The sequence below is a fragment of the Acanthamoeba castellanii genome (genome assembly GCF_000313135.1).
Source record: "Acanthamoeba castellanii str. Neff unplaced genomic scaffold scf7180000084679, whole genome shotgun sequence".
NCBI classification, from domain to species: Eukaryota; Discosea; order Longamoebia; family Acanthamoebidae; genus Acanthamoeba; species Acanthamoeba castellanii.
This window is the reverse complement of record NW_004457297.1, coordinates 28,042-53,962: the sequence shown is the minus strand read 5'-3', so window position 1 is coordinate 53,962 and position 25,921 is coordinate 28,042. Positions and strand designations below refer to the sequence as shown.

Genomic DNA, 25,921 nt, shown 5'->3' with positions numbered 1-25,921 from the left:
TCTTCGTCTCCGCATCGAACGCTCTGCATTGGGTTACTCGTGAGACTCAATTTGGAAAGCGTCGACGCACAGGTCTCGACTCCCTCCCTCTTGTTCACTTTTCTGTGGCGATGGCTGCGGCGCAAGCACGCTGACCTCGCCACTGGCAATCATACGACACACACGACACACACGCGACACATACACACGCACGCACACCAATCACCCAAGCAGAGGCAGGCGCACCGATAGTGCATATCACAATGGAGCAGGTTGTGCAGCTTGAGCGGCGGGAGGATGAGCAGACGTCGCGACCCGGAGGCCTCCTTGACAGCCACGCGAAGCACGAACGGGGGCGCGACCACGGGGCGCGAAGAGTTGGGCAAGTCGGCCCAGCGGCAGGTCAGGAACTTGGTGTCGGGCTTCGTGTGGGTGCCCTTGAAGTGAAGACCCTGGTCGCTGTACAGCCACCCCAGCTGCCCCTCGGGTGCGACCGGCGCCACACGTATCACTCCCTCTGCACACAAACATCAGCATTCAGCCATCGTCGTCATCATCGTCGTCGCTATCATCAAGAGAGTTTGCCGACGAGATGCAAGCAAAGATGGGGGTGTACTGACCTGATGCAGCGATGCTGAGTGGGATGGGGACGTTGCTGCGCTCGGGGCAGGTCATTTCGAGCGCATGGAGCGGCGGCGGCAGCTGCACCAGAACGCGCATGGCAAACTTGGTGTAGTTGTTGATTTGAAGTGGAGACCTGATGGAGCGAAGGTCATGGTTGCCATTAATAAGATGATGGTGACACCTACTACTGAACGGTGAGGCATAGAGGCAGAGAAAAGATGTGGCCAAGGTACCGGATGCAGATGAACTTGGAGCCGCGGCGGTGGCCGATATGATAAAGTACGCTCAACGGTTTCCTCCCCTCCGGGGCGACATTGAGCGTCGACTTGCCTGCAATGCAACGTGAGCGCGTTCAACGATGGCGCGAACGGCTTCAATTACATGAAGCGTACCGGGAGGATGGAGCGGCAGGCTGTGAAGGAGCTTGAAGGGCCCGTCGAGCTTGACCGAGAGCGTGGCGGTACTAAAGCCCGCGGCGGAGCGCCCACGGGCACTACCGCGCACGCGCCTGACCGACGATGGTAGCTTCACGCCTCGTTCCTCGCCCGATGCCAACCGAATCCATTCCTGTTTAAAAAAAAACAAACATTAAAATACAATAAAATAAATACATAAATAAAATAGTAAATCTAGCAATCAAACGGTACCCTCTGGGCAGCTGCACTCGAGTCGACAAGAGCAGACTGTTGTCCTCCGGTGCCGCTGCGGGCAGGATCGTGAATGAAGAAGAGCATTTCCACGCCAGTCTCGTTCCGGATGATTGCGAGTGTCTGACCGCGGCTCACCGAGTGCTGGGGACGAACAATGGCTACCCTACAGCAGCGAAATGAACGAGTGAGCTTGATTATGACTATAGAGGGGTGGTGGTGGTGGTGAGAATGCAGAGGGTATGTACCTATTCTCGGCAGTCGCGGTTGAGGAGGGCGATGATGACAATGATGACGACGACAAGGAGGACGAATCGTCGGTGACCCACTTCTTCTCGCTCAGCACGCGGGAGGTCATTTCGAGGAAGGGCCGGGTGAGGTTGAGCTCCATCTTGCCCGACGATTGGAGGACGATCTTGGTGGGCAGGCGCGGGTGCCTCATAATCTTGACCTGCAAGTTCCACGGTTCGAGCAGGGTCTCATTGATCTCCTTGTACCAGTTGAAGTAGTGGATCGTCACGTCGCTGAGGGAGACCGCCGCCTTCATGTGTCCCAGATGGTGGTTGCGGTTGTCGATGTCCACCAGATTGGCCGTCGCCGTGAGTTGGTAGAGCGGAATGCCCAGGTCTTCGTCCACCACATCCAGCAGCAGGTTGAGTGGGCTCACCCGCACAGACTGCTGCAGAGTTGATGGAGGCCAACAGGACCCATTTTTGTCAGTATCGAATTAATCATCACTCAGGCATCAAAAACAGAGGGGGCCGAGTACCTTCTTTTTGGGCGGCTTTGTGGATGACTGGGCGACGACTGCCGACGACGATGATGGCGCTGCTGTGGCGTCTTTCCTCCTCTCGCACATGGCGCAGGCTTGGGCTGAAGCAGTGTTGAGCATCGAACAGCCCTCGCACATCCAGCGCTGCTCTCCCACGTTGCCGGCGCCGGCGCCGCTTCCGCTACGCTGGTGATGGTCCGAATGAGCGATCACTGTCCAGTCGTCGTACAGCGGCTCGTCGGCGGCAGGCGGCTGCGTCGACGGATGCAGGTCTTCCCCTACTCGGGCCGTGCCGCAGAGCACGCACGTGGCCGAATGCGGCGGGTTGAGGAGAGTGCACCCAGCGCATGCCCAATCACCATCCTCTCCCTCATCGTCGGTCGTCTGTTCTGCGCCCTCCCCTGCGCCAGCAGGACGAGGTTGCTGCTGCTGCGAGGAGGAGTCCGCGGCATTGGGACCGGAGAAGATGCCAAGGAGCCGCTGCTGCAGCGCCTGAAGAGGGCTCACGTCTTGCAGGGCAAGGTGGACGCCAATAAGCTGTAAACATGCCCATAAAATAGAGGAGTCAGTAAGCAGTGAAGCGCCACTCTTACAAGATTAATGGACCATTATCAAGACAAAGATAGAGAGGGAAGTGATGGTCGTACTCCAGTGTCGAAGGTGATGTCTAGCTCGTCCCGTGTTGAGACTCGCAGGGATCCGCTGAGAGGGTCGAGAATGGGGACAGCCGACTCGGCAGCGCCGGCGATGAAACTGCCCAGGTGCACCACAGCGGAGCTGGCTTGGCATTTGCAAAACTCAAAGTCCTCCATCACCGCCTGCGTTGAAACAAAAAACAAAGTGAATTTCCAATTCAGCGACGACAGTGGTGAGCGCCAGCAGCGTAAGGTGGTGTGTGTGCCGTACCCCTATCTCGTAGACGTGGGACGAGGACGCCGAAGAGGTGGAAGAAGACAGGCTGGAGGAGCTCCCCGTCATGGGAAACGAGAAGGGCAGCAGCTCCTTGAGCATGTCGACCTGCATGTCCGACATCCGACAAACATAGAACACAGACGGCCCGGTAGGGGACGCATCGGTGCCTCCCTTTCCGTTGCCGCTTCGGTCGGGAGCGAGAGGGTTAAGGAACGGGTGAGGCGCCAGCACCGAGCACTGCTTGAGGCCGAGCTTGTACGTCACAGTGTCGACCACCGTGACCACCGCCACGGGCGGTCCCATTTTGGCTGAGCGTAGAGAACCAGAGAAAATGCGGGCGATGAGCTATCTTCATGACAAAGTTTTGCTGTTTTGGACCTGAAACGTACCGAGGGCTGCGTTCAGGACCTGACGAAGCTGCCCGAGCGCCGAGAACAGGGCAGGAAGCTCGAGCACGAGTACCTCGGCCCTACCGATGTTCAAGTCGATCTTCTGCGTCATGTGTCCCTCAGCACCTCCGACGCTCTCGTAGTTCAGCCGCAGCGCAGATTCCTGCCGGGCGGGTGGGTGGTGGAACATAGTACGTCAGAAGCGCAATGGCGGACAATGCCCGAAAAAAGGGGGGCAATGCAGCGTACCGGCTCCCGACCCTCAGCAACGAGCACTTCGGCTGAGGGATTGGTGATGGCCAAGAGCTGCATCGGTGTCGACGGCGCGGAGGCATCGCTGACGGAGAAGGAGGACGTGCGCACGAGGCAGGTCATCGCGGCGGGCTCGCTCTTCCAAACGTCGACGTGAAGGTGTTCGAAGAGGAAGGAGTAGGAGCCTTGCTTCTCTCCAGCGAGATGAAGAAGAATGGCGAGAGAAGGTACGTCGATTCGGTAGCGCTTCAGTTCGAGCCGACCAGGCGCTGGTGCGAGGTTGGACGACGATGGAAGAGGGAGGGGAGGCGCAGAGGGAAACGCGCGATCGATGCTTGGCATGATGGGGTTCGTGGAGAAGTGGAAGAGACCAGCGAGCACGGCCTCAACCGCTCGCAGCGCCGCCGCCGCTTCGCGTTCGCCGGAAGTAAATTGCACCTAACATTGCATCACCAGAGAACATCAGCGCATTGTGCAGTCATTGCGAGTATGTGGGGCACATACCGGGGATGGGAAGCTGAGTAGGGCGTTGTGGACGGGGTAGGTGCCGAGCGGATCGTGGAGTGGTCGTTCGAACATCAAGTCGATGTCCACGGCCCGCGTAATGGCCTTCCACCGGTCGAGGGCGTCGCCGGCCACGTACAGCGGCAGCGTGCCCAGGCGCAGGGTGCCGTTGCGAAGCTTGAACCAAAACTGTTCCAGCATGCCTCGTTCTTTTGGTGCATTAAAAGAAAGGACAGGGGATCTTAAGAAACAATGCCAGAGGTGCGGTGTCGGGGGTGGGGGGAGTACCAGGGGCCGGCTTCTGATCGAAGTAGGCCTGGTTGGAGATGGAGAAGGATCCGCCTGTGATCAGCGCCACCTGCGGGCTCTGCTCCTCGGGCGAGTGTGGGATCTGCAGCAGAGGCTGCCGAAGCGTGACATCCAATCTATGATCATCACCATCATCAACATTACGCACAGTACCAGTTCAGTAGCTGAGAGGAGTGAACTGCAGATAAGGCGGGGCAGAGAGGGTCTTACTTCATGGGCACCGGGGGCGGACGGGACTTGTCCTGTGGCTCCGGAGGCGAGCGGAGGGAACCGATGAAGTAGAAGAAGCGGGAGAAGAACGCGGGCGCGAAGAGCACCCAGAGCCCGTCCAGGGCCACCTTCAACAGCGTATGCGGCTCACAGTCTGACTGTACGGGCTGTGCACAATAAAACAAGATAATTAAAATAAGAATAAATAATCAACAAAAATAAAAAGAAGGTAAAGGTGCGTACCAAACAAGAGTAGGAAAAGGCAATGGTGTCTGTATCGGCGAACTTGGTCGAGGCGACGATGCGCGCGTGATCGGGTGCGAGCGGGTCCTGCAGCGATGCCTCGGCAGCGCTGCCGGCAATGCTGAGCGATGATGCCGAAGACTCGTGATCGATGACGAAGGCCAGCCGGTTCAGATGAGCGTCCAAAATCTTCATCTCCTCTTGCTCATGTTCGCTCCGTCTGCCGATCAGCCCGATGCGGGCTTGCCTGAATTGAGTCCGCACGATAAGCGAGGGCTCCGTCTGGTCCTTTTTGTCCTGCTTCTCCTCTCCCGTCTTGTCGGCACCCTCGTCACGCGCGATGACGACTGTTCGCCAGCGCTGCCAAAGAGCGGTCAAGCTGCTGAGCTCGGTCGCCGACAGCAGAAGCTCGAAGCTCAGCGCCTCTACGCTCATCCGACGGTCGGACGGACTCGATGCCAGCAGCTCTGCTGAGGGGACAGCAGGGGCGGCGGCGCTGGGGAAGAGGGCCGGGCTGTAAGTCCAGAGCAGGCCACGACAGGCCACGAACGGGTCCTTGCTTCCCGCCAGGCGCAGGTCGACGATGCTGGGGCAATCCACGCGCAGCTGCTCGTCGATGACGGCTTCGGCCTCGTCCATCCGCTTGCGAAAGGTGAAGCTGAAGGAGCCGTACGTGCGGACCTCACAGCCGCGCAGCGCCTTGTCCTTAATGGTGGCGGCGGCGGCGGCCTCCGTTCCGGCCGAAAGTGAATCGGAGGGACAGAGCGCGATTAATGACGGCGCTGCGATCGAGAAGGTGAACACGATTGCCTCCGCAGGTGGCCCGCGACCAGTCTTGTCCGTCGCGCTGTTGCATGTGCATACACCAGTCATCACAAAGAAAGAAATTGTCGATCAGACCAGCGATCTTGCAGGGAAAAATGGAGAAGAGGAGTGCATGCGGTACCGAGTGAGGGCGCCCCAGATGACGGGGATGGCATCGCACAGGCGGCGAATGCCCTCAGGAACAGCCAAGGCCGTCGCCTTGCCGAGCCCAACGCCGATGGACTGGGCCACTCGGCTGCCGCTCGGTTTCTTGTCGTACGTGAGCCAGAACGAGCGATCCTCCTCTGTACAACAAACATGTGGCAGGATTTCAGCGAATAGAAGATGAGAGGATTAATACGATGGTCATCAGTAAACACGAACCAGTGCTCTCGAGCACGAGGGCCTTGAAATTCTGCTTGGTCACGGGCGAGTACTGCATGAGCGACGCTGCGCTGGTACCGGCGTCGACCGCCATCCGCTCGTCGGACGTCCAGTTGCAGTCCACCTTCAGATTGGAGGCGTCCAAGAGGAACGACGGCACCGTGTCCTTCTCCAACTGCAGTAGCAGAAGAACATTGGCGAAGTGAGATTGAAGAGCCACACACTACGAGGACACTTGGACAGGGACTGTTGCAGCGTGTACCCCAGAAGGCAGCAAGCGAAGCACTAGTTTGTCGATGGCGACCAGGACCCTCCGCTTGCGGTGCAGTTCGAGGCGAGGCGGCTTTGGCCCGCTGTCCAACAGCACGTCGATGTGCTCAAGCACGCCCCGCTTGCGGAAGAGGCCATCAAGCAGCTCCTCCAGGATTCCGAACACATGTACCGCCTGTCGGCTCGTAAAGCCTACATCAATCTGTGTATCGTTGCGTGAGAGAGGGGAGAAGTCAAATAACTCCAAGCTTAAGCAAACCAGCCGACAAATACTAATAATACGTCATAAAACATTGACGAGTGCTTACCGCGGGCGCTTTGATGAGGATGTCCTGAAGAGGAAGGCCAGCGCGGAGGGCGTCATCTTCAGCGCGAGGAAGGCCCACGCCGATGTCAAGGGCAAGGCCCTTGGCGAGCGCGTGCTTCTTGGCGAAGTGGCCGCTCGTAGAGCCGTCCTTGGCACCGTCGCCGTCCGCCCGTTCCAGCACAGCCACCGCGCCCCAATCCAGGTCCATCCCTCGTACAGCAAAGGTGAATCTCCTTTGCAGATCTGCGGTTCATCATCAAGTCCATGTGACGGGTTGTTAATTGTCATCGTCAGCCCTCTCGGTCACCACACCGTGTGCATGAGGCCACTAATGATGACAGCGACGTACCAGTTCCATCGTTGGTAATGGCGAAGGATCGGATGGTGGCTAAGGCGACGGACATCGAGTTGCTCCATTTCTCGGGCAGCAGAAGGCGTCCGTTATTGATGTTGACGACCAGCCGGAAGGGGACGTCGGGGGCCGTGTCCGCAGAAGAGGAGGCTGGTGCGGACGGTGATGATGATGGCGCTGAAGGCGCGATAAGAGAGCGCAACTCGGCGGCATAGCCGAGGAGTCTGGAGAAGAACTGGTGTACGAGCAGGACCTTGACGCCCGTCGCGCTGACCACCAGCGATGATCCTTCCTCCTCGGCGGGGGGTGCAGCAGCTGTCGTGCGGCGTGCCAGCGTGAGGGTGAAGGTGAGCGCGTCAGTACCGCCCTGGACCATGACAATCTCCTGGAAGACCCGCGCGATGGCCGAGTCGAGCGGAGGGGCTGGTGATTCGCCGTCTACGACGTCCTGAGAAGCTGACGGAGCAAACGACGATGCGAGGTCGAGGAGCTTGAGGTGGCCCACGTTGCCCTCCACGCGGGTGCCCTTCGGTCCGGGGAGGACCTCGAATCGCGAGCGGTCCAGGTAGGCCTCGGCCAGATGCTTCCCACCGTGGTTGAGAATGAACTTGACGCAGCCCAGATTCGCCGCGATCCGCAGCGACGCCGGTGAGGACGATGGTGAGGCCTGCCCAGCCTTCGACGTCGAGGCTTTCGAGGGTGACGACGCCGCGCTGTTGCTGTGAGGGCTGGGCCTGGGAGAGACGGACAGCGCGGAACTGGGCGTGGTCTCGCTGACGCTCGGCCGGACTCGCTTGAGTGGTCGCAGCAGGTTGGTGTTGACAAACTTGACGAGCACGACCAGCGTCTCTTGGTTGACCATCAGCTGAAGGTCGCGAAGCTGCACTTCGAGCAGCCCCGAGGCCCCGGCACCCAGTCGGTCGCCGCTCGAGTGCACCGGTGCCGGGGTAGACTGATCGCTCCCGAGGCGCTGGAAGAGGTGGAACTCGAAGAGCGGTTGGGCGAGCGAGGACAGAGGCGTCCCGGGAGAAAGCGATTGTGGGACGAGGAGATCGCGGAAGGCGTTGCCCCACGGTTGATGGTAGTCCCGGAGGAGGATCGTCTGCAGTGTGCCGTCCACCTGCATGTTGAGTAGTCGCCGCACCAACCGTACGCTCATCCCTTGCGCTCGGAAGAAGACCTGTTGATTGTCAGGCGCACCACAACAAACAACTAAATAAATAGTAGGCTAAATGTAAATAAATAAATGTAAACAACAAGACTTCAAAAAGCGTACCATGGGCGAGCACGAGCGGAGGTCCACACACTCCGCTTCGCGGTAGACCGAGATACTCAGGCTCTTCACCGCGAAATCGAGCTGCAGCCGTTTCTTGTCCCTTAGCGTCGCCGATGTCGTCATTGGTCCGGCCAGCAGGGAACGATGGTGGTGATGTGCCTCCTCCTGCGCTGCCGCCTTCGCAGCCGGCTGTTCTGTTGTTGTGGTCGCCGCTGGTGCCGCGACATCCGATGCAGTCTGGCCGCTTGGTGCTTCACCGTCGGAGGAGCCAAGAGCGGGCATGAGCCGGGCAGCAAGGATCTGCATGAGGTTGTTGCAGCTCCACGCCGACAGGCAGAACGCCAACGACGGGAGCTCACCCTCAATCCTGCGAAATAGGATGCAAACCGATCAGCATCCCTGCATCACCGTTTGAAGTGATGGCTACGCACTTGGTCGAGGTGAGCGGAGTCGATTTGAGCTTGTTGAGGCAGATGATGAAGTGAAGGTCGAACTTCTCGATGATCTGCTGCCGTCGGGCGGCCTCCAGCGTCCTCTCGCCAGGCTCCAGTGCACTCGCCCCGACGGCGGGGGCGACAATGAACGCTTGGATTGAGGTCACGCGAAGATTAAACTTGGAGTAGAAGTCGTCTTCGATGGCGGTTGACGTGGCAGCTGCCGCTCTGCTGCCGTTGCCCACCTTCTCCCGCTCCTGCAGCTGACTGCGCTCGCGTTCTCGCTCCTTCCTTCGCTGGTCGGCGGAGAGGTCGCTCCGCAGGGAGAGATGACCAAAGTCGAGCAGAAGGGCCGAACTTTCTTCCGCGAACGAGAGAGGAACCACGATCGTTGGTGCCTGGATTGTGTTGTGTGTGTGTGTGTGTGTTTTGTCAGGAGTGTTTGACATATAAAACGAGAGGAAAGACAGGCGCACCTTGATGTTGATGTGCATGTCAAAGACCTTCTTGTACTCGAGAAGCCAGGCTAGCTGTTGATGCGATTGATCGGAAAATTGTCCTAGTTTGCTCGATACCCGATCTTCCATGTCGTGCACCACCACCTGGGTCGGCGCGTTCTGCTTGGAAGACCTGAAGAAACTGGCTGCGGTGTGTAATAGACGTAGACCTTTGTCAGCACTGACGCATGGTCGTGGCGACGACAATGCGTTATGGCAGCAGAATGGGTCGTACATATCCGCGCAACGATGTTTTCGTTGAAGATGACTTTCAGCGGCTGCATGTCCACCCGCAGCTTGTAATCCACTTCGGCTTCCTTGGGCAGGAAGCTTGCAAACGAGAATCGGAAGAAGCACGGGTCGACCTCGCCCGACGCCTCCTGCGCGTCCGGTTCTGAAGCCGGCGCGGGCGTGAGAAGCAAAGAGTATTTGGTATTGGGCGTGTTGAAGTCGAAGGCCTGCATCGTGTTGAGCCGGCCATCGATCTGCGCAGATGAAGATACAGAGATGCAAGAGATAAGCATCTTAGGCGCAGATCATTGGGTGACGTATGACAATACGGACAATGCGCGCAGCAACAGCACGAACCTTAATGGGGGAATAGTGGGTGGTGGTGTTGAGGTTGACGAAGAGTCCGTTGAACACGAAGAGGATGATGGCCAGATTCTCTGCCGTGGGCTCGGCAGGAGCAGCATTCTTCAGCTGGAACGAGCCCTCTGCGATGTGCAAGGAGACGTCTACCCGATCAACCTACGGTGTTTGGCCCATCACCGTCAGCATCAGCATTGGCCACTCACAACACCGGTAGGGGAGTATATTCACCTGATCGGATGAACTGGACACTGTGAGGTATTCGTCGTTGACCGCGGCAAAGAGTTCTTTCCACACGGCATCCGTGAGCTCGAGGTCGGGCGTTGGCGTCGTGTCGGCGGCGGCGCCCGTCCACCACTTCCATATGCCGTTGCCGTAGTCCGACGAGGCTGCGCCGGTCGCCTTTTCGGATTCGATGCGTTTCTGCTTCTCGCGTTCCTTGAACTGCTTCTCCTTCTCTAGGTAGGCCTCGGCCAGCGAGCGGAAGAGGACGATCCGGTCGTAGTCGAGTCGCTTCTCCAGCGTCACCAGCGCTGCCGCATCTGTAGGAGTCAGCTGCGCCCATGGAAGATGGAGAGTTGTCAGCCATTGACTTGGCACGAGGTCGGACGTCATGGCATAATGGGTGTGGGGGGGGGTTGTACGTGTTGCTTCTTCTGCTCAAGCTCCAGATGGCGCTTGTACAGGCGCACATATCGCTTGCGGTCGCTGTTGGCCTCCTTCATAACTTCAAAATTCCATTTTCGTCTCTCTTCTCGCTTGCTCGCCAGACTCGCATTTGCTGGCGAAAGAAGAAGAGAGAAGACAACCAGAGAGTCAACATCAATTCTCTGGCCGGGGAAAGGGCTAGAGCGAGGCTGGGCGTGTGGGTTGAGTACCGGCGAATGCCCACCAGGCTCGTGGGTCCTTGGTGGGAAGCTCGGAAGGACGGTAGGCTCGGTGCCGCAGACTCCGCTGATAGAGGCCGAAGCTCTCGAGAAACCCCAGCATCTCGCGGTACTGGTTTTCCTGCAGCTCGAGAGCGATTTTCTCAAAGAAGAAGTTGAAGGTGAACTTGGGGATGTCTTTGATGGCTGTGCTCTTGTTCATAATCAGCTGCACACCACATGGTTGATGGAAAATGAGTTTGTAGCAAATGTGAGTACTCCACCAAGCAAAACGGGGGCAGCTGCAAAGCTGTGTTGTCTTACCTTTAGCGTGCCGGATATGGGGCGGAGAAAGTAGGCATGCCGAGGCACTCCCTTCTTGCTCTCGTCATGAATCTGGTGTATGTGTAAATGCGATTACCAGAGCGTCAGTGTGAGGCGGAAGGTAAGACACCACAGGATGCTGACGCACCATCTCTTCAAGGGCCTTGTGCATGGTCTGTTCCTTGTGCTGGTCGAACACGAAGGTGTTGGAGTCCCAATAAATAGCAAAGTTGGAAAGGGAGACCAGCTGCGCCAACAACAACATGAACAGCGAATGGCGTCAGTTGCAGCTGCTTGCATAATTATCAAGAGAAACTAACCTTGTGCACCAGTGGCTGGTTTTCCTTCATGAACGTTGGCCGCCAGCTCGCATCGGTAGTTTCGGCACTCAGCCGCTCCAACGTAATGCCCAGGGCAAAAGGGGCCTAGAGAAATATAGAGCAGCGAAAATGCATGAGTGAGCGAGTGCGAGGGAGTGAGTGAGTGAGTGAATAAAGAACACAACTCGTTACCTCTGGGTTTTGAGTGTCGTCCTCGTAGCGGATGTGTATCTTCTCGATGAAGAGCTGCAGGTTAGCAACAACCTTGGCCACCAGCCGAGCAGTAAATGTGTCTGACTCATCTGCATGACACGAATGCGAGCGGGCCACGTGTGAGAGTGCGACAAGCGTGTGCAAATCGTCTTCATGAGGATCTCTGACCTTTCTTGTCCTTCACGTTGAAGAGCTCGCGCAGTGCGAGGCGCTTCTGCTTGGTTTCCTGCTCCTTGCGCTCCTCCTCCTGCTGATCGTACTACAATGCCAACATCAGTACAACCATCCTTGTCGTTGTTCTATTACACCATGTACGCCGCCGCCGCCACCGCCGCCACCGCCGCCACCGCCGCCACCGCCGCCGCCACCGCCACCGTAACAGAGATAGATGTCGAGAATGCAAGAGGCCTAGTACGTGGTCCTGGTGCATGGGGCCGGCAGTGAGGAAGACTTGCTCGATGCGGATGATGGCTGGCTTGCTGCTAAGGTTGGACCACGGGATTATCAGCTGCAGCTTCGCCAAGTACCCTGGCGATTAAATGTTAAATCCTCACATACATCAACAATAAATAAAAAAAATAATAAACTAATAAATGAAAACAACAACAAAAGTTACCGTCTTTGATGGCGATTGGAAGATGGAGGTCGCGCAGGGCCTCTTTGCGGAGCTTGAGGTTTTCGATGGTGACATTGCCCTGCTTGATGCCGATCTTGAGGTTCTCGCGCTGGAGCCCCTCGACCCAGACACCCAGGTAGCTCGACAGAATCCCTGCCACCAGTCCCTCCAACATGAGCTTCTACAGATGCCCGCAGCGTGTGTGTGCTTGCGGCCCAGAGTTGGCCAAGCAGTACTAAAACGGCGCGAGGCGGTTTGCGTAAACGCGTTTCCGAAATGGAAATTTGCAACGAGAAGTCGAAGTTGAAAGCCAGAAAAGAAGCTCGAAGACGATGAGCTGCGCGCTGTGCCTCCTCTCCCGAGCCAACTGCAACGGGTACGACATCCACGCGAGCAGCTGAAGGAACGATCAATCATCCAGCACTCAAAACACGATAACCTGTTTCCCGGTCATGTGGGGGCAGGGTGATACCATGCACGAGATGCGTCGCGCTGAACATGGCCGACCGCTGCTTCCACCCGCCTCCGAGCAAGCGAGGCCGTCCCCGCCGTACCCCCGCCCCCACAGGTAAGTCCCCCCTAGAGACCAACCACGGTTTGGTGGCTGCCGGACTGATGTCCGGTGATGACCGTGTGCTCTAGGTCAACCGCCGGCCCCCATACAACCAACACCGCCATCGGCGGGTCAGGGTCGGCAGGGAGCCGGCGGCGTGATCAGCCACCAAGGGCTGCAAGGACCTCAACAAGGCCAGCAAGGCTCTACCTCGCCGGCGACCACGACAACGACAACGACCACGCCTGTTCCACAAGCGCCGGATGCAGGTGTGCCCACTGCTCCGAGTCCGGCCACACACGGTGTGGTCGCGTACATTATCGACGAGATGCGAGCGCTCAAGGCGGAGATACGGATCAAGGCCGAGAAGACGCGCAAGGCGAGGAAGAAGGACAAGCTGCGGCTGCAGCAGATGGAGCGCCACATGCACGAGATGGCGCGGCGCGTGCAAGAGCTGGAGGAGGACAGAGCGCGGCTGCGAAGCGAGCTTGCCGCTCGCATGGCCGTGCACCATGCCGCCACGCCTCCAGTGTTCTCTCGGTTGGGGAGCCCCAGCGCCCCCTCGTCGAGCGATGGGAGCACGAGTTTGGTGGGGCTCGGAGCACATGGCGAGGCGGAGTGGGGCGACGCAGTTTGCTTGTGGGAAGAGATGCTCTCGCACCTGCCCTTCCTCAGACACTTTGACCTGGCGCCGAGCAAGCTCGCCATTCACGACCTGCGGTACGCACACGCGCACCACTTCCGACTGCCGCAGCTAGCCCACTTCTCCCTCGCCTCACCACTGGTCCGTGGCATGGACAGGCCACCGATAGCGGTGTTCGTGTCAGATCACAAATTGAATTGGAAGACGAGCCCATTCTTCATCAACCCTCAGTTCAGTAGGGTGTCCGGCTTTTCCATGGTAGGCACACCTTATGGTGCCATGCATCCTGAACCCTTTATGGGTCCGTAAAAGGTTTACACGTGTGTGGCAGAGGGAGCTGTTGGCCAGGGACATCGTGGTGGCGCTGCCAAAGCAAAACAAGCTCAGGATAAGGCAGGCGTTCAGGTCCTGGAGGTATATAGCTAACATATCATACCATCTGTGTGCGCTGGACCACACGGATTATCCTCTAGCTGGGGTGCTAACCGACGCACCGCATGTTGGGCTGATCAGTGCGGAGATGGGATTCTTGAGTGTCGGCCACTTTTGTGGGCTCATGGAGCACAGTGGCGGCTTCATGCTCCAGTTGGCGGCCCGGTACCAAATCTTCACCGTCCAGCAGCGCACCTACGGGGTGTTGCGCATAGATCGCATCCTCGCAGAGGATCGGACTCGATCTCTTCAAGGTACTCGTGATCGTGGCCACACCTCCGTCGTTTTCCTGTCAAGGAAAGACTCATGGTCGTCTGCATCTTTGTCCATTGCATTTGTGAACAGATGTGCGGTTGGAACAGGAAGCAGAATGGGCTGAAGTGGCGCAGCCACGGACCCGCACCATCGCGGAGGAGCCGCCATCTGCGTCCTCCCGTAACTACTACCATCAGCGCAACAACGGCGACCAGTCTACAGCGCAGCCTTCGGAGAAGAGGAGCATCAACATAGGAAGTGAGTTCATGACTTTCGACGACTTGCTCTCGGAGTTCAATTTAGACCCGCAATACCACCTGCCCGAGTAAGCTGCACCTTGTCAGCCAGTGTAGGAACATGTGTTGTGTGGCCAGTCACAGTTAACAACATGATTGTCTTCTTCACCTTCTTCCCCGTCATACACCAAGTTGAAGAGACCATTTGAATAGAATTCTTACTGTTTACAAAGTCCCAGCCATAGAAGGGATCAACAGGCACCGCGACAGAGAGTACACGGGAGAAGCCATTCCACGTGGAAGGCTCACTCACCTTGAAGTGCACCAGGGCGTTGGTGCGCCCTGCTTCAACGTCCAGACACCCGCCGGATGAGGGACCCAAAATGCGGAACGAGTTGCTCTCCTCCCAGACAGCCGTGGAGTGGCCCATGGGCTGCACACTCCCCAGGCCTGCCAGCACCAGCAGGAGCTTAGCCAACAGAAACTCCATGTCCACGCTAGGCACAGGAGGCAGTGATGTACCAGTGATGGCAAAGTTCATGTTCAGTGTGTTTTTGTCCAGGTCAGCCTGCACGGTGACGTTGCCCTGCATCAATCTGTTGTTGCCCGACCTGTGAGCGTACATGTGTGACGGGAGAGGTGAGGTGGGAGCGGTGTGTACCCGCCATAGAGGGAAGCCAGGTAGGTCCCGGAAAAAGCCGTGAGATTGCCCGGGTTGTTTGGGAGTGGCTGAAGCTCCCACAGGGTCTGCTCCATGGCTGGAAGCAGCACCGCCAGCACTGCCGTGGACAAGGGGGAACCGGTGCTCTGAAGGATCATAGCTTGAGGCGAGCCACAGCGTCAGGGACATATAGAAAAGAAAAGTTCCAAATGCGTCGCATGAAAACAAGTCAAGCACGTACCTGTCTTGATCTCTGGCACCAGCGCGATGGTGCTGAAGTAGCCTGGCACGACGCCGCCCTTGAGGCGAATCCAGTAGGCTGGAAGATCTGGTCCGAGGTAACTGCTGTGGTGGACCTCGAATGGGTAGGCGTAGCCCGAGGACTGTGGAAAGTGTGAGTGCTAGCGGACGGCAAGAGGGGCGTAGGGGGAGCGGGCGATGTCAACCTGATCATCGTTCACAAAGGATGGGGTCATCATCTCGCGCAGAGTGCTCGAGTAGAGCCCCAGCGCGTTCTTGCGCTCGTCCTGCCCCACGAGGAAGACAGAGGCCAGCTTGGCCAGATCCTTCACCGTTGAGTACACCTGCATGCGGCAACCCACCTCCACGCATGGTTATGCACAACATCGCAGCTTCACGTAATCAAGTTCGTGTGAGTGTCGTGAGTGTCGTGTGTGTGATCGTATACGTTTCCGGTTGGGCGAGCCCATCTCAGGTCCATTTGTGAGAGCAGATACGGAAGGCTAGTGTTGCCGATCATGCCTGGCGCTACCCTCTTCGCCATGTCTGACCACCCATCATAGGCAACAAATGTGCTGTCCATCCCTGGGTTTCTTCCACGTGTGAGGAATGCCCCTCAGCAGGGGAAGGATGACCGTACCCAGAGGCTTGAAAATGTGTTGGGTGAGATAGTCCTCCCACGTCATACCGACAACCGATTCGAGCGCACGACCAATGATAGCATAGGCGCCATCAGCGTAGTGTGGGTCCTGCCACATTGGCACTGTCGGCTGTGTGGGTGCAAGCGATGAGTGAAGGAGGTTGTGCTCCTTTGAAGTTTAGGGTTTAGGGGAATGGCAAGCTACCGGCTCGGCCGTGACCCGCTTCCAAGCCTCGGCGTTCTTGATATCGCAGGCGTCGCCCAGAATGGGCTCCCAAATGGTGAAGAAGTTGCACGGCGTCACGCCAGTCAAGCCGCTGCTCCACCATGAAATGTACTCCAGCATCAGCATCAGCATCATCATCAACTGGACAGAAAAGGCATTGGCGCTTGGTATAGGCGGTACCTGACTTGCCCGGCAAGAGTGCGCCACGTGATGCCCGGGTTGTTGCCAAAAGGCGTTGGCCAGACCAACTCGGGCACGTGTTTCTGAATTCAAAAACAGGCCACGAGTGAGGTGAGAGCAGGAGAACAAGCGAAGGGACGGTGCGTACGCTGACGGGGTCGTCAAGTGAGAGCATGCCCCGATCCCGGAGTTGGAAGAGCATGATGGTCGTAATCAGTTTGGTGATGGAACCAATGCGCAGGATTGTGTCTGAGTTCACGTGCCTGTCCACGTAAGGTGAGTTGTGTGAGTAACCGCCCCCTTTTCGGTTTTAAGGCGCGAGTGGACGTACGACGACGGGCTGGAGGGGTCAGTGAGACCATAGCCCTTCTCCCAGACGAGCTCTTGGTCATAGACGAGGCCCACTGAAGCCACCGTGATCGACTCGGCACGCATGTACTCTTGAATGGAGGCATCCATCATCTTTGTGGCCTCGCGTAGACGCTCCGGTAGGAACTGTGACGCGCCGTACGACACGGGAGTTTATGAGTCAGGTGATGTAGTTGGTTCATGACGTCATCGGTACAACAGGAAGTGACGTACGTGTGAGCTTATGAAGGCTTGGGGAATGGGCGGTGGATGGTGAGGGCATGACGGGGGAGCGGCGCTTGCGGCACGCGGATGGCGGGCGACCTCGCGCAGCTGATTCTTGGCGCGCACGCGGTAGAACTCCTCGAGCGATGACCCTGTGCACTCTCCGACAGTGCAGGCAAGCAGAACTACGCCTATCAAAACCGCGCCAAGAAACAGACGCATAGTGAGCTGTGTGAAGGCGTGTGTATGGGCAAAGATGAGTGACCCGTACCTTGGCTGTGAGTTGAAGCGGCTGCTCGTGCAAGAAGTCCGCTTAAAAACATCCAATCGCCGAAAGGCCCGAACAAGCATTTTACGTAAATGTGCTTCAAATACCAGACATTGCAAGCTTTTTGAAGCAAAACAATTATTCAAAAAAGCAAACACCGCCTCACGTAGCGTGTTCGGTTGTGGGATCGGCCTCCATATCGTCTCCCGGCAGCTGAGCGGCTCCCAGGGCAAGCTCGTCTTTCAGTCGCTAGTACGAGATACATGTACGTCGCGTCATGGAGGTAAGTGATCAAGACCCCGAAGAGAGCGAAAGCTCAGCGCGTGCGCGCAACAACGAGGAGAGAGGGCGTGGGGGCAGACCTGCAGCAGGTGCAACTTGCCTCGCGTTCGCTCATTTCGTTCCAGACACCGCTCCAAGAGCGACTCTTGTACGTACAAATCCGGATTCTTGCCTTCGTCGATGAATCTGAACACCAGGGCCTTAAGGTGAGATAGAAGGTGGGCGGAGAGGAAAGAGAGGAGGGAGGTTAACTGGAATATCTGCATCGGCAGGTCGACGTTAGCGTGCTCGTGTCGGGCTCGGTCCAGCTGCGCAAGCTCCTCCACGAATCCATTACTGTGGTGGCGACGTCGGCACATGACCACCAGACCCCACCGGTCGGGTTACAGCAGAAGGGGAAAAAGAGCACAAAGGAAGGGCAAAACACGTGTGGTAAGTGACGCACATCTTGTCGAAGAGAAAGGTCGGAGGTTGGTGCTCGTGGTAGTCCTCCACGATGATGGATAACTGCCGCAGAGTTTCCACTGCACCCTCGAGAAGGTTTTCCACCCGCCCCACCCCGCCGTCCGCCGTTCCATTGGGAGGGTGGTGATTTTGTGCTGCAGCAATCTGGTCTGCGCCACCATTCGACGTAGAGGCGGAGGTTGTTAGGGGCGCAGGGACCTGGGCATGCTGTTGTGTTGGTTCCATCGATCAACAATCACAAAATAATAAAATAGAAGAATAAAAGAGTTTTTGCTTTGGCCACCGGCCCCAGGAGAAAACAAGAGAAACGTCGTTTTCATTTTTGCTCTCAGAGGTGTGTCCGGTGGCGCCAAAGCAAAAAGCGCGCGAAAACAAGAGCAACGCTCTGGGGTGGCGTTTGTGTGCCGAAACCATCTTTGCTTGTCATCTCGCGTGCGGAAGGAGGAGGAGGAGGAACAGTGATTGCGCTTTGGAAGCCTATCCCCTTCTCTCGAAGACAAAATGAGTATGGATAACATTCGCGTCGGCATTCGCGTTCGGCCAATCAATGTACGCGTCCCACCTTTTCCAACTGCTCGACAAAATGTTGTGCCAATTGTTGCCAATTGATTGATTAGAAGGTGATTAAGTATCATTTTGCTGCCGAAGAGGAAAACTGAGAGAGGTGGCCCATTTTGCAAACAGGAACGGGAAGTGGAAGATCCAGCATCGGTGTGGCGATATGATGACAGCAGCATAACGCTGGTGAGGGATGGTCAGCCGACCAATTCCTACACCTTCGGTGCGTGTCAGCAGAGCAACCAAGCTACTCCCTTTTCCTCCCGGGCTTATGATCTTCTTTTTGTGTGTGTGGTGCCCACAAAATGCAGACTACGTTTTCGGCAACAATTCGCAGACGATCGACATCTACAACTCGTTGGCCAAATACATCATCGACTCTGCCCTTCAAGGCGTAAATGGCACCATCTTTGCCTACGGGCAAACGTCTTCCGGAAAGACGCACACCATGAAGGGCGGAATCGACTCGCCTGGCATTATTCCACTGGCCATCTCCGAGATTTTCAGTTTCATCCAGCAGGTATGATTGCAGCCTCTCTTCAGCAAATAATTAAGATATAAGATGTGGGCAACTCAACTCCTGTGTGCTGCGTCTTCTCACACGCAGACACCGGAACGAGAATTTTTGCTGCGTGTATCCTACCTCGAAATCTACAACGAAGAGATTCGTGACCTTCTCTGCCCGAGCAGCACCAAGCTCGAGATTCGAGAGGACATCGAGGTAACCAGGCTCCTCCCCTTCGTGCTTGGATCTGCTGTGTGTAAACGGTGGGCGTGCGTCACATAGTGCGCGTCACTGCTGATGGCGCCATCCCATTAACGCGTGGTGTTGCATGCGGGCAGCGTGGAGTGTTTGTCAAGGATGCCAAAGAAGAGATCGTGGTGACTCCCCAGCAAGCGCTTCAGCTGATGGCTTCTGGCGAGGAGCATCGCCACGTTGGAGCAACCGGCGCCAACAGCCACAGCAGTCGCTCGCACACCATCTTCAAAATGGTACGAATTCGTACGCGCGCGCTTCAACCGAAACGTTTGCTGCCACCAATTCGAAGAGGAGGCTTACAACAGGTGAGCCCACTGAAACGATCATCTAGGTGATTGAAAGTCGAGAGAAGTCTAAGGACGGTCAAGGCACAAAGAAATCCCTCGACGGCGCCGTAAAGGTCTCCATGTTGGTACGTGCTTCGCTCCACAGCCCATTTAGTCCGCTTCCGGGTTGATGCTTCTGGGTCAGCTGACAACCTTTGCGTGCGTTTCACATCCGTTTTTTCAGAACTTGGTTGATCTGGCAGGCTCAGAGCGTTTGTCGCACACGCTTGCGACTGGCGTTCGCATGGTTGAAGGCTGTAAGATCAACCAAAGTCTATCCAACCTTGGCACCGTCATCTCCAAGCTCGCCGAGGGAGAACGGTACACCCTGGTGCCTTGTATTTGAAGAAAAATCCTCCGACGAGCCTATCGCCCACAGGAGCTGACCGGTTCCTTCCTTCATCTTCTTCTTGACTTCTCGCGCAGGGGTCATGTGCCATACCGCAACAGTAAGCTCACCAGAATCTTGGAGCCCGCCCTCGGAGGCAACTCGCGGACAGCAGTTATCTGTACCATCGCACCCGCCTTTCGCGATGAATCGATCAGCACACTCAAGTTTGCCAACCGCGCCAAGCAAATCAAAAACAAGCCCATCGTGAACGAGGTACGCGAGGACACAAACAAAAACGTTCTTGGCGTGGTTGTGTGGCACCGTTTAAACAAGAGGATGACAAACACACTGATGGTGTCGTGATGGCAGGTCATGGACCAGGCATCCATGCTTAAGCGATACCGCCAGCAGATATCAAAGCTCAAGAAGGAGCTGAAGAACGTTGAATCCAAGGTTCGTTGTTTCTCATGTGTGATGAAATGAGAACTTCAGTGCGATCATCGAATGGGGTGCGGTGAGTATTGCTGACATGCTTGCATATTTGTACCGCGTGTATCGTACGTGGTGAACTCGACTACAATAGGGCAAGAACTGGCAAGAACTGGAGAGTCAAAAGCTCAAGGCAGAAGAGGACAAGGAAATCATGATGCAGATGCTCCGTGATGCGGAGATTGAGAAAGAGAAGCAGAGAGAGAAGTTAGCACGTATGACGAACATGATCATCACCTCCTCTACCGTGGCGCCTCCTATCCAGGCAGCCAAGCTGAAGGCCAAATCGAACCGGCGAGAAACGTGGGCTCCCAACCGGGTAATGGGTGATGGTACGCGCCCTCTACCAATTCGTTCTTCGCATCAATCAATCGCCCCCGACTGACGCCTGCTCTTAACCCCCATCACGGCTGTGAACAGCATACAATCCGTTTATCGCGATTCCCTCGTCAGCTGGAGCGGGCGAGGAAGAAGACCTCGAGGGAACACCCGTCATCGACTTCATTCCTCGTGCTCGCGCCGAGTTTGCTGTCCCGTTCCCCGTCGCAAGGGCTCGCGTGCAACAGCCGCCGGCAGCTCCGGTCGCAAGCGCGCCTCCTGCTTCTGTCGACAACCAAGAAGCCAAGAAACTCAAGGAGGAGCTACAGGTGGCCAGGCAGCAACTACAGCAGGTGAGTCACACCTCTTTAGATTGCTTGGCCTTGGTGTCGTTGTGCTAATGCCCGTTTTCCGTTCGCTCTGTCTCCTTCGCTGGCACACCGCACAGCTTCAGGACGCCAATCTGCGGCTCGAGAGCGAACTGCAGGACGAAAAGGAAAAGGCCAGACAGCAGATAGCCAATGCCCTTAGTACGTTCACCCGCCGCTCCGCCACGCTAGCTATTCCCTGACGCGCTCGTACCACCGCAGGCCAAGTAGGAGATAAATCGGCTCCTGAGGTGGACGCAATGGCCCAGGCCGCGGCCTTCATTCACCAGCTTCAACTCGAGCTTGACGACACCAGGCAGAAGCTGGAAGAACAGGTGCCTTACCATTGCGCACCCCTAGCAAACGTATTCTGACTTGAAAAAGGCAGTTTGGACTAATGATGTTTGCTGGGCCAACAAACAGGGGGACATGAACGAACTCTTGACCGAAGATGTCGTGAACATGGGGAAGCAAATCGAGGAGTTGTCGTCCCAGTACGAGATCAGCGAGTCGACGTCTCGCCAGTTTCAGGAGCAAGCCCTCCACCTGGAACAGACGCTGGGCACGGAGAACGCGACCCTGCAGAAGCAGGTCCAGGAACAGGCCCAGCAGCTGCAGGAGCTGACCGCGCAATACGAAGCGAGCCAAAAGGCCGCGCAGGAGCATCAAGAGCAAGGGCTGCGCTACCGGGAGGAGGCCGCTTCCCTCGGCGAGCAGAACAACCTCGCCCAGACGAGGCTCACGGAACTCGAAGAGGAAAATGCCCAGCTTCAGCAGGAGAAGCAGCGACTTCAGGATACCCTCACTGTGGTACGGCACCCGCTCTAAACCCCTTCGTTGACCGCTTCGTCATTTCAACTCATCACCGTCGTTATGCGCGTCGCGTGTGTCTTACAGCTTAGGGAAGAGCACTCGGTCTCGCAAACCAAGCTGCACACCTCCTACAACAAGAAGATAGATCAGCTCGAGATCAAGCTGAGCACTCTCGAGAAGGAGCGGGAGGAGCAGGAGAGAGAGCACCAGGAAGAGGCCGCGCAGGCTGCCGCTCAGAGGAGCTCACTGGCGATCATTGAGCAGGTATTGTGGGGCGGTATTGTGCCGCTCGTCCCCTCTTTTGACTGGGCTCACACGTAAGCCTCTCGCCGCCACCAGGACCTTGAGAGGCTGCAGGGCGACCTGACTCACGCTAAGGAGGACAACGACCATCTCAAAGCAATGCTCAAGGAGGCGCTCACCGAGAAGGAAAATGCCCAGAGGAATTTGCAAATCGCTCGCGTACGGTTTCACTCAATCCATCAGTCATCAGTTCCTCCGAGTTGTGAAAGTTAAACTGAAGTTACCTCTCACCAACATATTATTAGGCTGAAGGCGAGATCTTGCGCAACCAAAAGGGCTTCAACGACTCAAGCTTCTCTGGCGCTTCCGCCAATAGCCGGCGCTTCTCGATTGCTCCGGCCGCGTTCCAGGAGGCCAAGATCAAGGAAGATCTCAAGAGCACTACGGTCAAGAAGAATCAGCTCCAGCAGGAGAACGACGGCCTTCGGTACGTGCGGCATTTAGCAGTCAGTGACTCCCTTTTGGCGTCATTGCGCACTACCCCACGGCGCACATAATGCCACGCCACAATGAGCGCTAATGTGATCTTGTGTGGTCCTTTTCAGGAAGGAGAAGGAAAAGGCGTTGAAGGACATGGGCAACCTCGACACCAAGTTCAAGCAAGCGGTCAAGGAGAGATCGGTGCTGCAGGGCGAGAAGGTAACCCTGGAGAGGGAGCTCAAGCGTCTGATGAGCCAGAACACAGGGCTCGAAAAGCAGATGGAGAAGATGAAATCCAAGGAGAACAAAATCAAGGAGGAGAGGGATCAGCGACTTCAAGTCGAAAAGCAACTGGCCGCGCTCACGAAGACGCACGAGAAACTGCAGGTACGGAAAACAACTGCTCCAGCGCTTGTCGCTGTTGCTCGCTGACCTAGGATTAATTCCACACCACAACAACTACCACTACTCTTAGGCTCAGCTCGCCGAAGCTCAGTCAACGCTGAAGCTGAAGGAGGACACCCTGAACAAGCTGAGCGCCGACTTCATGTCTCTCAACGGACTGAATGGCGAGCTGGAGCGCAAGAACTGCGATCGCGAGGAGGAAATCGCTCGGCTCCAAGCCACCATCAAGAAGCTGAGCGACGACGTCACGGAGCTGGTGTCGACCATCGAGAAGCTGAAAACCACGCTGCAAACCAAGTCTGAGTCTCTTTCGATCAAGGTACAAGAGGAGGCTGTTGAGAGACACAGGCTTGCCGATATTGTTTGCGGTAAAGCTCACCTGCGCTGTGTCGTGACCAGGAAACACACCTTGCGGCGACGCTCAAGGAGAAGGAACATCTGCAAACGCAAGGAAACGCCATGCAGGAGAAAATCGCGGCCCAGACCAACGACCTCGTGCTGTTCGATCGGAAGGTGCAAGCGATGACCATGGACCTCAACAACCTGCAGGCACAGCTGCAGGCGAGTGGTACCGGACTTTCCTCCTCTTCTCCCCCCTTGCCGCCATTTGCTCACACGAGTCATTGTTGCCCGTATGACCGTAGACAGGCAGAAGAACTCGCTACAGCAGCAGCTGGTGGGCCTTAACCACCGCCTGTCGCTCACCGAACAGCAGCTCGAGGGCGTGAGGCGTGAGAAGGCACTGGGCGACGAGCGATATGACCTGCTCCAGAAGGAAAAGAAGGACTTGGAGCAGAGGCTTGCTGTACGCTCTTCCTCCCCTTGGCATCATGTGGCGCTGTGCGGCGTGTTAGGTCATGCGTGTGTGTTGTGTGCGGCGGCTCACGATAGGCACGCGCTTATCTTTTCCAACATGCAGGACCTGATGAAGGAGAAGGCCGGCCTCGAGGAGCAGCTCGCTACCTCAAGGAAGGAAAAGGCGGCAGTGGATGAGCAGCTTACGGAGACCTTCTTCAGCTTCGAGCAGATGAAGACTGAGTGGGGTTCGAAGGAATCAGGCTACTGCCTCCAGCTCGAACAGTACGTGCCGTCTAAGCCCTTATTATCTTCAGCACGTCTTGGGTGGACGACGATAGGAGGCGCTAACGAACAATGATTTCTTCTTCTCTCACCCAGGCTCACAACTGAGCTCAGGGATCGCGTTGACTGCATCTCTCGACTAGAGAACGACAAGGCCTGCCTGTTGGGCGAACAGGAAGAATTGCAACAGCTCAGGTAGGAGAACACTCACTTCTTGAAACAATCGCACGCGTCCTGCATACTTCTCACACTTGCCCTATACACACAGGGAACAAATGGTGCTTGAGATCGATGCTCTTGCTGCGGGCAACAAGAGCAAAGAGGCGGAGCTGTGCGAGATGCAGGCGCAATTGGAGACCCTCGAGGCTCTGATGTCCGAGACGAAGGAGGAGCTTCACAAGATCACTGCGGAGCGGAACGGCCTGACCGGCGAGCTGGCGACCGCCCACAGCGACGTCGCGATGTACAAGAGCAACTTGGCCGAAGTGTGCGAGGTGCTACCGCAGTTGGAGAGCAGCCAGGCTCAGCTGACCGAGGAATTGGCCAAGACCAAGGAGGAGCTCCTTCTCGCCTCCGAAGAGAGGGACGCACTAATCGACGAGCTGGCGACCACCCACGCCGACAACAGTGCTCAGCGGAGCGAACTGCAGGCGCAGTTGAAGGCGAGCGAGGCTCGGCTACACGAGAGCATGGCCAAGGCGACGGAAGAGCGCCAGATCGCGGCCGAGGAGAGGAGCGCCTTAATCGAGGAGTTGGCGACTGCCCACGCCACTAAAACGCAGCTGGAGGAAGCGCACGCGCAGTTGCAGGGCACGGAGGCTCAGCTGCGTGAGGCCCTGACGCAGGCGAAGCAGGAGCTCCATATGGCTGCCGAGGAAAGGGACAGGCTCGCCAAGGAGCTGACCGCCGCACACGCGAAGAGCAAGGAAGACAAGGCCTTCAACCTCAAGGTACGAGAACCCGCGCCATGATTCATATTTCCTTGTGTAATCGCGATGCTCACTCTGACCACGCCGCACGCACTCCACAGGAGACTCGTCATTTGGAGAGGCAGTTGAAGAAGAAGGACAAGGAGATCAAGCAGTACAGCGATCTGGTCGCCAGCACCAAGAGCGCGATCGACACGCTCGAGCGGGACCAGCAGGAGCTGGCCATCATCAAGCACAAGGGCTGCACCAACTGCGGTTCCCGCTACTCCGCCCCGGACCCTTCGCTTTTCCCGCCCGAGCCCACGCAGACCTTCGTCGCGCTCGGAGCCGGCGGCCAGCGCGCCACCTCACCCAAGAAGCAGCGCCCGGCTTTCGCAGAGCTGCGCGAGGAGAAGGCCGAAGAAGAGGACAGCGACGAAGCTGAGTCGCCGCTCGCCGGTGCCACCACCATCACCTCGCAGACAGTGTCGTCTTCTGTGGCGGCGCCCGTCGACGCTGCGCCCAAGTCCGGCCTCGAGCGGATGCAGGCGCTCAAGGAGAAGGCGAGGAGGATGAAGGAGAGCAACAACCGATCCACCAGCTGCGCCCGAATTCCCGCGACGACCACGCAACCCAAGAGCATCCTCAAGCGACGAGCCGCCACCACGACGGACGACGATAAGGAGAACTTCATCAACGCGTGAGTCGCTTTTCGTGTGCCGCGCACAAACCCTGTACACATGCCATAAATTCTTTTGTTTTTCTTTCAATGTTTTCTCACCAATTTCTTCTGCGTTCTGTCGGGGATTCGGGGCGTGGAGAATTTCGGCCGAATTGATCACTTATTTGCGGGGATGCGCCTAGGCGCGGGGTTGTGTGCCGCTGCGAGTTGGAGCACATCATGCCTCACGACATCGTGGCTGGCTCGGGGAGAGGTGAGGCGAAGCACGCCCAAAAGAAATGAAATCTAGCTTGGCTTGGTGGCCACCTTCCACCCACTCCGAATGGGAGACCTCCTCTTTATAAGCCCACACAACAGTCGATGTTGAACATATCAACAACAAGCCAACAAGCCACAACTACAACACTCAAC

At 57.0% G+C, this 25,921-nt stretch overlaps 4 protein-coding genes and 1 pseudogene across 4 annotated transcripts; 2 read left to right on the top strand and 3 right to left on the bottom strand.

The window, feature by feature from the left end:
- Positions 1–33: 33 nt before the first annotated feature.
- Positions 34–12,270, bottom strand: ACA1_372670 (annotated as a pseudogene).
- A 157-nt stretch (positions 12,271–12,427) lies between these two features.
- On the top strand, positions 12,428–14,307 carry ACA1_372660 (uncharacterized protein; the record flags this gene model as incomplete). The annotated part of the gene is made up of 7 exons (XM_004334242.1): positions 12,428–12,471; positions 12,560–12,663; positions 12,738–13,368; positions 13,450–13,549; positions 13,623–13,705; positions 13,859–13,977; positions 14,069–14,307. The coding sequence occupies 7 exons, from the start codon at positions 12,428–12,430 to the stop codon at positions 14,305–14,307; spliced, it is 1,320 nt and encodes a 439-aa protein (XP_004334290.1).
- On the bottom strand, positions 14,278–16,623 carry ACA1_372650 (betalactamase; the record flags this gene model as incomplete). The annotated part of the gene is made up of 11 exons (XM_004334241.1): positions 14,278–14,295; positions 14,492–14,825; positions 14,876–15,035; positions 15,117–15,258; positions 15,286–15,459; positions 15,564–15,661; positions 15,756–15,885; positions 15,961–16,072; positions 16,162–16,244; positions 16,310–16,424; positions 16,493–16,623. The coding sequence occupies 11 exons, from the start codon at positions 16,621–16,623 to the stop codon at positions 14,278–14,280; spliced, it is 1,497 nt and encodes a 498-aa protein (XP_004334289.1).
- A 541-nt stretch (positions 16,624–17,164) lies between these two features.
- Positions 17,165–17,862, bottom strand: ACA1_372640 (uncharacterized protein; the record flags this gene model as incomplete). Its single annotated transcript, XM_004334240.1, has 5 exons — positions 17,165–17,251; positions 17,365–17,470; positions 17,537–17,620; positions 17,730–17,791; positions 17,815–17,862. The coding sequence occupies 5 exons, from the start codon at positions 17,860–17,862 to the stop codon at positions 17,165–17,167; spliced, it is 387 nt and encodes a 128-aa protein (XP_004334288.1).
- A 388-nt stretch (positions 17,863–18,250) lies between these two features.
- Positions 18,251–25,532, top strand: ACA1_372630 (kinesin motor domain containing protein; the record flags this gene model as incomplete). Its single annotated transcript, XM_004334239.1, has 25 exons — positions 18,251–18,298; positions 18,434–18,530; positions 18,619–18,827; positions 18,915–19,028; positions 19,151–19,300; positions 19,399–19,479; positions 19,578–19,714; positions 19,820–19,997; positions 20,094–20,177; positions 20,308–20,545; positions 20,634–20,884; positions 20,980–21,061; positions 21,122–21,234; positions 21,323–21,709; positions 21,797–21,976; positions 22,052–22,174; positions 22,261–22,442; positions 22,561–22,822; positions 22,932–23,159; positions 23,240–23,408; positions 23,485–23,645; positions 23,760–23,920; positions 24,017–24,115; positions 24,189–24,870; positions 24,951–25,532. 25 exons carry the CDS (start codon positions 18,251–18,253, stop codon positions 25,530–25,532), a joined length of 4,998 nt encoding a protein of 1,665 aa, XP_004334287.1.
- Between the last annotated feature and the right edge of the window lie 389 nt (positions 25,533–25,921).